General features: G+C 43.2%; 1 protein-coding gene across 1 annotated transcript; it reads right to left on the bottom strand.

The window, feature by feature from the left end:
* Positions 1-604: 604 nt before the first annotated feature.
* LOC143933693 (fish-egg lectin-like) lies at positions 605-8,194 on the bottom strand. Its single transcript, XM_077456678.1, has 4 exons — positions 8,049-8,194; positions 5,493-5,720; positions 3,297-3,630; positions 605-1,002 (listed from the first exon to the last, which is right to left on the bottom strand). Exons 1-4 carry the CDS (start codon positions 8,101-8,103, stop codon positions 855-857), a joined length of 765 nt encoding a protein of 254 aa, XP_077312804.1. The 5' UTR covers positions 8,104-8,194; the 3' UTR covers positions 605-854.
* Positions 8,195-10,567: the final 2,373 nt, after the last annotated feature.

The raw sequence follows: 10,567 nt of genomic DNA, 5'->3' as shown, positions 1-10,567 counted from the left end.
ACCCCGACTCCTGGGTTTGGCATGCATTTTGCATTTGGCTAGCCTGAGGACAGGTCACCTGTCTGACAGAGACAGTGATTAGCATCAGGAAAAGGTTCCTGAAGAGTAAGGAAAAGTGCAGGGATACGCCATCCTACCTGGAAGCCTACCCACTTGGGCACGGACCAACCAGGCCACAGTTCACCCCTCGAAACAGCTGCTTTCGGCATACCTGAAACCTTCTTCTACTGCTCATCATTGTACATCCTGTAAGTGTTCCCGGTCGGGAGCCTTCCCACCGGGCTTGTGTATTGGCAAACTTCAATTTCAATATAGTTCTGTTTTCTGTAACTGGATTCAGAGTGTATTCTGCCTCTGCACCACGTTGCACCAATCCACCCACTAACACAATTTATGTACTGTATGCTGGATTTGCTTTTTCTTGTTCTCTGCTTAATTCAACATATACAGATTTTTGAAAAAAAAATTATGAGTCTTTTCCTTCCCCCAGTTTCTAACTGGACAGTGAAAAGACATGACTACTGGAAAATCAAAAATGTTATATTGAGATAAAGTGATATGAGTTTGTTTAACAATATTTCTCTGGTAATAACAAAGAAAACAATTGTCTGCAACAACATTTATTTGCTCTGAAACATTTTTGAAAAAAGACACAAATGTGCAATGGACTTAAAGTCCTAGCTAGCATTAGAGGCTTTTAGTAGTAATGCAAAATATTGGAGAAATACCAGAATACCCAAACATCAACTGAAAATGGATAGAAGAAGAAAGCAGTCTATGTAGTCTATGTAGTCATCTCGGCTCAGATCACGCAATAGATTGCTCGGCTTGGTCTTGTGTTATGGCCGTATCAGTTATTTATTGTCTGCACATCGATAGATGTCACCAGTTGGGCTGAGAAGCCACAGATAGCCGTTGTCGTAAGTGACGTGTTTGAAAGTGGCGCAGAAGTCTAGCTGGGTCCAGGATGTTCCGATTGGGGTTTTGGCACTGATTCCATCCCTGAAAGAAAAATCTCAGTTATAGAACATAAAAAAATATTAAATATAGCCTTTTCCTCTAAAGAAAAATGTATGGAATACCAGCCAACATAGCAACTCATATAGCTATGGGAATTACTAGAATAAGCTTTCCAGACTGACCAAATGGTCACCATATAAAAAAATAAATAAAAAAACATGGTCACTGGTGCATTTGTATTCAGCCCCCTTGAGTCAATACTTTGTAAAACCACATTTTTCTGCAATTACAGCTGCAAGTCTTTTTGGGGATGTCTCCACCACCTTTGCACATCTAGAGAGGGACATTTTTGCCCATTCTTCTTTGCAAAATAGCTGAAGCTCTGTCAGATTGGATGGAGAGTGTCTGTAAACAGTAATTTTCAAGTCTTGCCACAGATTCTCAATTTGATTTAGGTCTGGACTTTAACTGGGCCATTCTAACACATGAATATGCTTTGATCTAAATCATTCCTTTGTAGCTCTGGCTGTATGTTTAGGGTCATTGTCCTGCTGGAAGGTGAAACTCCACCCCAGTCTCAAGTCTTTTTGCAGACTTTAACAAGTTTTCTTCTAAAATTGCCCTGTATTTGGCTCCATCCCTCTTCCCATCAACTCTGACCAGCTTCCCCATCCCTGCTGAAGAATAGTATCCCCACAACATGATGCTGCCACCACCATGTTTCACAGCGGGGATGGTTTGTTCATAGCGTTTTGCATTTATAACAAAAAATAACATTTTGGTCTCATCTAACCAGAGCACCTTCTTCCTCATGTTTGCTGTGTCCCTCACATGGTTTCTCGCAATCTGCAAATGGTGCTTCTGATGGCTTTCCTGCAACAATGGCTTTCTTCTTGCCACTCTTCCTTAAAGGCCAGATTTGTGGAGAGCACAACTAATAGTTGTCTTGTGGACAGATTCTCCCATCTAAGCTGTGGATCTCTGCAGCTCCTCCAGGTTACCATGGACCTCTTGGCTACTTCTCTGATTAATGCTCTCCTTGCCTGGCCTGTCAGTTGTCAGTTTAGGTGGACGTCCATATCTTGGTAGGTTTGCAGTTGTCATACTCTTACCATTTTTGGATGATGGATTGAACAGAGCTCCATGAGATGTTCAAAGCTTGGTATATTTTTTTATAACCTAGCCCTATTTTAAACGTCTCCACAACTTTATCCCTGACCTGTTTGGTGTATTCTTTGGTTTTCGTGATAATGTTTGTTCACCAAGGTTCTCTAACAAACCTCTGAGGGCTTCACAGAACAAGCTTTATTTATACTGAGATTAAATTACACACAGGTGGACTCTATTTACTAATTAGGTGACTCCTGAAGTCAATTGGTTCCACTAGATTTTAGTTAGAGGTATGAGAGTAAAAGGGGGCTGAATTCAAATGCACGTCACACTTTTTACATATTTATTTGTAAAAAATGTTGAAACCATTTGTCGTTTTCCTTCCACTTCACAGTTATGTGCCAACATGTCAAAATGTGTAAAATTTCAAGGGGTATGAATATTTTTTCAAGGCACTGTATGAGCATACACAGTGGTTGCTAATGCCAATCTGCTGCTAACAAAGCAAACAGAATATTGGCATTAAAAAGCGGATCAACTCCAGAGATAAAATGATAATTCTCTCGCTCTACAAGACTCTGGTCCGGCCGCACCTGGAGTATGCTGTCTGGTTCTGGGCACCAATCCTCAGGAAGGATGTACTGGAAATGGAGCGAGTATAAAAAAGGGCAACAAAGCTAATAAGGGTCTGGAGGATATTAGTTATGAGGAAAGGATGCGAGCGCTGAACTTATTCTCTCTGGAGAAGAGACGTTTGAGAGGGGATATGATTTCAATATACAAATACCGTACTGGTGACCCCACAATAGGGATAAAACTTTTTCCCAAAAGTAAGTTTAACTCGTGGCCACTCATTAAAATTAGAAGAAAAGAGGTTTAACCTTAAATAGAGCGTTCTTTACTGTAAGAGCGGCAAGGATGTGGAATTCCCTTCCACAGGCGGTGATCTCAGCGGGGGGCATTGATAGTTTCAAGAAACTATTAGATAAGCACCTGAATGATCGCAACATACAGGGATATACAATGTAATACTGACATATAATCACACACATGGGTTGGACTTGATGGACTTTCAACCTCATCTACTATGTAACTCTGTAACTATATATATAAATAGTAAAGGCATATCCTCAACATTTACCATTAACACTTTGCCAAAGTAACTTTTTTTTTTACATATTGCCTTAATGATTTTGCATACATAGATAAAAAAAGAAGAAGAATACCTTCGGTACACGTTGCCTGCTGAGTTGACACCATACACAGAACCATCGGTGCTAACCTCTATCATTACCAGATTGCCTTCTACCTGCTGCCATTGGGTTCCCTGGCAGGCTGTTGGGTTGACATTATGGCGGAAGTAAATATTGTTTACACTGTTTACTCCCCAGCAGCTCACTGGCCCACAGCTGTAATATTTCAGTCCCCCTTCCAGTGGGGTCCAGGATACAGCAGAAGATCTTGAAACTGTGCAACTCTGTCTCAGGCAGAAGATGTTGTCCTGTGCATTCACTCCACCCAAGAACTTATCCCCTCCAGCATCCACCTGCTTCAAGAGCCCTGTTGTAGAAACACAAAATACAACATTGGTCCATTAAATTAAATGTAATAACAGAGAGAGGATTAAACAATTGTTAAATGGAATTAACACCCTCTATGCAGTGACTGCACACTAATGTTGATTATAGCATAGTTGTCAAGTTTTCTTTTTTGCAGGCCAATCTTCTATTTCGCAAAATGAGTGGCGTCCCCTCAAATCCAGTAGGGATAGCCGGGCAGCCATTCCTTGCCACAAGTAAGTTTCCTTTCATTCTATCGAAGAATGTTATATCTATGTTACAGTATATATCATATCAAGTATTGACTTTTGAAACACCATGTGTTCCAATTGTGGAATCGACTCCCTCAAGAGCTGGTTCTGACCAACTCAGTAGATTTCTTTTAAAAAGTCCTGGAGTCTTTCCTAAATATACATAATACAACTGGATACTAACATTTATAGGTAAAGTTGATCCAGGGAATATCCAATTGCCTCTCGTGGGACCAGGAAGCATTTTTTTCTCCTGCTGGAGCAATTTGGATCATGTTTTGCTGGGGGTTTTTGCCTTCCTCTGGATCAACTGTGTGTATAGGATTGTGTATATTGGATTGTATGATTTTTTTTATTGGTTGAATTAGATGTACTTGTGTCTTTTTTCAAACTGACTAACTATGTAACAATATAGACTGAATGTGGGAGCAAACACAACAGTTTTCACAGAGATGGACCATTGTAATGGATTATGCCAGTGGAGAACCTGATTTCTCCAGTAGGGTGTGCTGTAACTCAAAGCAGAACTTTAAACTTTTACATACAAAAAAAAAAGAAAGTGCTTAAAGTGGTTGTAAACCCTTACAAACCACTTTGACCTACAGGTAAGCCTAGATTAAGGCTTACCTTTAGGTCCAAGAAATATCTCCTAAACACGGTTTAGGAGATATTTGGCGAAAAACAGGCACCGCTGTCTACGGCGCGCCGCAGTTAACGGCGATATGCCGCGAGTGGCGGCTCCCGTGCGCATGCGCGGGAGTGACGACATCGCAGCTCCGACGAATGACAGCCCCGGAGCAGCGAGACCCACCAAGAAGATGGACGCTCCTTACACAAGGGGACAGCGGTGACTTCGCTGGCTCCTGTGTCAGGTAAGTGACACATAATGGACTACTATGCAATGCATAGTAGTCCATTATGCTTTACCTTTGCAGGGAATCAAAGACTTCCTCTTTAACCCCTAAATGTAAGTGCACCTACAGCATTCTTTAAGTCACACAAATACCCGATCAATACATAGAACCAAATGGTAGGTCGAGTGTTCGGGACTTTAATAGGCACAAAACCAGAAAATCACATTAATAATAATAAAAATAAATTAGTAAAGTGACAGATAAAATTTTACATCCAAGCCATACTTCTAAAATGTACTCAGCATGTCAGATTTAGTTCAGAAATACTTTTTTCCCCTTTTAGACTGTACACAGTAATGACAATATATCCATCCTCCTCTTAATATATTTGCAAAGGAAATGCCCAAACCACTGACGCATTTTGAGACTTTCTCTTTCTCAGGGGCAACCTATCGGACCTTTTCTCTATAACAGTTAGAAACCATATAATGAGCACAAGATAACGAGCACTCTGAAATCAGAGAGATAAAACTATGGTAACTTAAGTGTAGAGAACTGGTCCGTTACATGGAGGATGGGGGAACCCAGCCAGACTAGCGCAGAGATCCCATTAGGGACACTTTAACATGATTACTCTGCATGGTCGACTGCCACCAGCCAAAGGGAAAGCAGCAGCATTGGGTTGCATCCATGTATAATTTTCTTCCTATACTATTCTTATCTGGTGTGTAATTTATCAGAGATTTTTATGTTTTTACCTGCTACAGACACCCATTCATTGTCCTGGATCTTATAGATGTTGTTGGCTCTGTTCACACCCCAAACTCCAGCAGGTCCAACAGAAACATGGATGAGCTTTCCAGGAATGTTCTTCCAGTTATTGTCCACCCAGCGGAAAATGTCATCATTATCGTTCACACCATACACTTCACCAGCGCCGGCATCAATCTGTCTCAGTTTTCCTGGGATTATTGTACACTGAAAATCTGAATTCAAGAAAAATCATAAAAAACAAAATCTATATATATATAAACTTTTTCATTCATTACCATTCCATTTCTGTATCAACACCACTTTGTGTCTTCCTCCAGTCCCCCCCGTGTCTTCCTCAGTGCACTCCTCCCTGTGCTCCTCTGGTTCCCCCCCGTGTCCTCCTCTGTGCGCTCCTCCCTGTTGTCCTCCAGTTCCCCCCCTGTCCTCCTGTGTACGCTCCTCCGCTTCCCCCGTGTCCTCCTCCTTGCCCTTCTCCCTGTGTTCCTCCAGTTCCCCCATGTCCTCCCTGTGCTCCTCCGGTTCCCCTGTGTCATCCTCTGTGCACTCCTCCCTGTGCTTCTCCGGTTCCCCATGTCTTCCTCTGTGCGCTCCTCCCTGTGCTCCTCCGCTTCCCCCGCATCCTCCTCCGGTTCCCCTGCATCCTCCTCTGGTTCCCCCACATCCTCCTTCGGATCCCCCGTGTCCTCCTCTAGTTCCCCTGTGTCGTCCTCCGTGCATTTCTCCCTGTGCTCCTCCCTGTGCTCCTCTGTGCGCTTCTCCCTATGCTCCTCTGTGCGTTTCTCCCTGTGCTCCTCTGGTTCCCCATGTCGTCCTCTGTGTGCTCCTCCCTGTGCTCCTCCATTTCTCCCCGTGTCCTCCTCCATGCGTTCCTCCCTATGCTCTTCCGGATCTCCTGTGTCCTCCTCAGTGTACACCTCCCTGTGCTCCTCCAGTTCCCTGTGTTATCCTCCGAGCGCTCCTCCCTGCGCTCCTCCAGTTCCCTGTGTTATCATCCGTGCGCTCCTCCCTGTGCTCCTCCAGTTCCCCATGTTATCCTCCATGCGCTCCTCCCTGTGCTCCTCTGGTTCCCCTGTGTCCTACTCCATGCACTCCTCCCTTAAGCTTTCCGGGTCCGCCGTGTCCTCCTCATGTCACCCATTGTGCTCCTACGCCCTCCCTTTTCCCAGATTCATCAGGATGAAGAGTGGAGGAAGGAGCCGGTATATATGTAATTTACCGATTCCTTCCTTTTCTCAATGGACAAAGTCATTGATTCTGTCCATTCATAACTGATCATCAGTTTATGAATAGGCAGGAGCTGCTGTCTCCTGTCCATTCATCTCCAGTGCAGCCGAGGCTGCAGAGAAAGGGACTGAGGAATCTGTGTCCTCTGCCCCTTTAACTGCCCACCCCCCAACAGGGTTGATTAAAAAAAAAGTAGCATTATAATAAATAAATATTTAAAAGTACAATTGGAAAAAACAATAAAAAAACACTGACACTGTCCACTCCCTCCACACCCCCCCCCCCCCCCCCCCAAAAGAAAAAAAAAATATATATATATATATATATATATATATATATATAAATTGTAAAAATAATTTAAATTTTTTTTTAAACACATTTATGAAAAATAAATAAAATGAAAATGAAAAACTACTGACACAGTCCATGCCTCACCAGGGCCACCTATCAGTGTCCATGAGTGCTGCATATTAGTGCCATTATCACATGACATTAAAAAAAAGTATCAGTAATCGGTATCGGCGAGTACTGGAAAAAAAGTATCGGTAATTCTACTCAGATTTAATAAAAAGTGGTATCAGTGCAGCCCTAATTTGTATGTGTTTCCCATGTAAATTTAGGGATTATGAGCTATCATTTCCTCTTTCCTTTTCCTTTCTTTACTTCTTTTCTCTTTCCTTTCATCTTTTTTTTTTGTATTTCCTCTTTTCTTTACTTCTCTTCTCCTTTCTTTACTTCTTTCCTCATGTCTTTCCTCATTTCTTTCCTTCTTTCCTCGCTTCTTTCCTCCTTTCCTCCTTTCTTTCCTTCTTTCCTTTTATCTTTCTCCTTTCTTTACTTCTTTCCTTTTATCTTTCCTCAATTCTTATGTCCCTTCTTTCCTCCTTTTTTCACTTCTTTTCTCCTTTCTTTAATCTTTTTTTTCCCCTCCTTTCATTCCTCCTTTCTTTCCACATTACCTCTCTTTTTTCCTTACTTTATTCTTTTCTCTCCTCTTTTCTTTCTCTCTTTCTTGCTTTTTTTTTCTTCTCTCTCTTTCTTTTTTCTCGCTCTTTCTTTCTCTTTTCTCGCTCTTTCTTTCATTTATTTCTCTCAATGCAATGTTCAAGAACAATGCAAGAAGAAGTTATGTACAGCAACCCAATGCAATTACTTAAATTAGCCTGCCCATTCCAAGCTGCCAAATACTGAATTCTGATTGGCTTTAAATATATGACTGTAGGCCACCACTGTGACTACTGTAGTATAGAATATTGATCAATAATGTCTAACCTCCCTATTATGTGGAAATAGATGAGAAGAGAGAGAGTTCTTACCCGCCGAGGCAGAGATTCCAGTACACAGCAGGAGGAGGATCACAGCAAAGAACATCTTGGCAGGTGAGGATGGAGGTGGCAGGTATAGAGAGCTGGGAGACTTTGCTCTTTATATATGGTGCCTGGACTCCACCTATTACGGGGATCTGGTCCACCATTGGCAAGCAGAAGGAATTTAATAAAACAAACATCATCCGGTATTATTTTCTTATGGTGTAAATGTTTTTGTTAAAGTCATATATACTGTATATATACAATATTACGCAATGTTATTACATAAATGTAAAAGATCTCAATCTAGTTGTAATTTCTCACATTGGCAGGAAACAGGATATATTTGTCCATATATATATATATATATATATATATATATATATATATATATGTTTGCCATTCAGCTTATTCTTATGTATTTTTCCCACCTTTAGGCTTAGGGAGGCTTACTTACAGTGTGTAAAGATACTTAGATAATCATTGTGCTGTAAAGGTCTGAATTGATCCTAAAGGAAGTAATTGAAATATTCTGTACTTAAGGTGTGGTGTAATGACTATTTGTATTTCCCAAATGTTCCTTTTTAGGGGGGCAGTTCCTGTTCTGGACCCCAATCCCTCTGCCCCTTTTTCTTCCACATCTGTCCCTCGTTAGGTGTAACCTATAGATCTGTAGAATAACCCTATTATTATTTTATTCCTATGTTAAAGTCTAACCTGAAAAAAGTTTTCGGGATGGACAGGGGACCGTGGGATGGACAGGGGGACAGTGGGATGGACATTGGGACCGTGGTATGGACAGGGGGATAGTGGGATGGACAGGGGGACCGTGGGATGGACAGAGGGACCATGGGATGGACAGAGGGACCGTGGGATGGACAGAGGGACCGTGGGATGGACAGGGGGACCATGGGATGGACAGGAGGACGGTGAGATGGACAGGAGGACTGTGGGATTGACAGGGGGACAGTGGGATGGATAGGAGGACAGTGGGATGGACAGGGGGACAGTGGGATGAACAGGGGGACAGTGGGATGGACAGGGGGACCGTAGGATGGACAGGGAGACTGTGGGATGGACAGGGGGACAGTGGAACACAAATATGAATTCAGGGACAATCCTTGGCAATCCAGAACAACTGGTCACCCTACCGCCATCGTTATACGTCAGTAATTTGATGTTAAATACCGAGGTTATGACAGCAGATAGCTGCCATACCCTCATATTTTCTTAAATGGGCGCAGATTTGCTGCGAGATCACTTTTATCTGTGGCACAAGAGATGCCCCCCTCCTTCCCACCACATCCTGGTTGTCTCCGTCACTTACAGGAACCATCGGTAGCAGTGGAGACTATCAGATCCTTTCTTCTGTGAAGCAGGAAGTCGATTGAGGGAATGATGGCCCCCACTCGACTCAATGCCGTTGGATGACGGAAGCGCCATCTAACGTCACTTCCTCCCAACGGCCTTAAAGCAGAGTTTCACCCAAAAGTGGAAATTCTGCTCCTTGTCTTCGGGGGGGGGGGGGGGGGGACAGCATACCTGTCACTGTCAGTTAGGAGAGAGGAGCAGAGCCTTGCAGAGCCTTGCTCATGCGCAGTAGGTTTCCCTGCGTGAAGCCGTAAGGCTACACTCCCGGGTTCCCTTATGCTGCATACACACGAACGAACTTTTCAATGGACTTTCAAACGAATGGACTTGGCCACACACTCCAAAAGTCCGACGGATTCGAACGTGATGATATAAAATAAGGAAGTTCATAGCCAGTAGACAATAGCTGCCCTAGCATCGGTTTTAGTCCGTCTGACTAGCATACAGACGACCGGATTTTTCGACCGGACTCGAGTCAGTCAGAAAGATTTGAAGCAAGTTTTATTTCTAGGTCCACCAGACTTTTGGGAAGAAAAAGTCCGCTGGAGCCCACACATGATCGAATTGTCCGATGGATTCCAGTCCGACAGAACAAGTCCGTCAAAGTCCGGTCGTGTGTATGCGGCATAACTCGCAATGAAGACGGCATGCACCCGACAGCTGATGGAAACATCAGCTGCGGTGCCAACATCGCTTGACTCCAGGACAGGTGAGTGTCCGATTATTAAAAGTCAGCAGCTGCAGTATGTGCAGCTGCTGGCTTTTAATTTTTGTAGCAGTGAGCCCAGGGCCATTTTTAAGGCAGGGCACAAGGGGCAGCTGCCTTGGGCCCTGTCTTTGTTGTGGGGCCCAAAGCAGCTGCCTCATACTTGCCAAGTATACTGGTTTAAATTCCCTTGTCCCTTGAGGTTTTAGTCCTGTGCCGAGTCCCAATATCTCAGTGTGAAGTGCTGCTACTAATGCTGCCCAGCTCTGCCCTATTGTTGTGTACAGATGACTCACCTGCAGACCCTGTGTTTACATGCAAATGACCAGAATTCATATGTCAATAGCGGCGGCATTCATATGTAAATATGAATATCATGTCCCCCCTGAGGTCATATCTACAGTAAGCTCTAGCAACCAATCAACAAGCAGAAACCATTTGCTGTAACCAC

The sequence above is a fragment of the Lithobates pipiens genome, unplaced genomic scaffold (assembly GCF_037356315.1).
Source record: "Lithobates pipiens isolate NorthernLeopardFrog02 unplaced genomic scaffold, aLitPip1_a1.2 Scaffold_27, whole genome shotgun sequence".
Classification (NCBI taxonomy): Eukaryota; Metazoa; Chordata; class Amphibia; order Anura; family Ranidae; genus Lithobates; species Lithobates pipiens.
This window is presented reverse-complemented; position numbering and strand designations above follow the sequence as displayed.

What these genes read in the sequence shown, in the direction of transcription:
- LOC143933693 (XM_077456678.1), bottom strand. Translation starts at nt 8,103, where the DNA reads ATGTTCTTTGCTGTGATCCTCCTCCTGCTGTGTACTGGAATCTCTGCC. An exon ending in TGGAATCTCTGCCTCGGCGG is followed by an intron (nt 5,721 to 8,048) that starts GTAAGAACTCTC and finishes TCTTGAATTCAG; the next exon opens with ATTTTCAGTGTACAATAATC. An exon ending in TGAATGGGTGTCTGTAGCAG is followed by an intron (nt 3,631 to 5,492) that starts GTAAAAACATAA and finishes TTTCTACAACAG; the next exon opens with GGCTCTTGAAGCAGGTGGAT.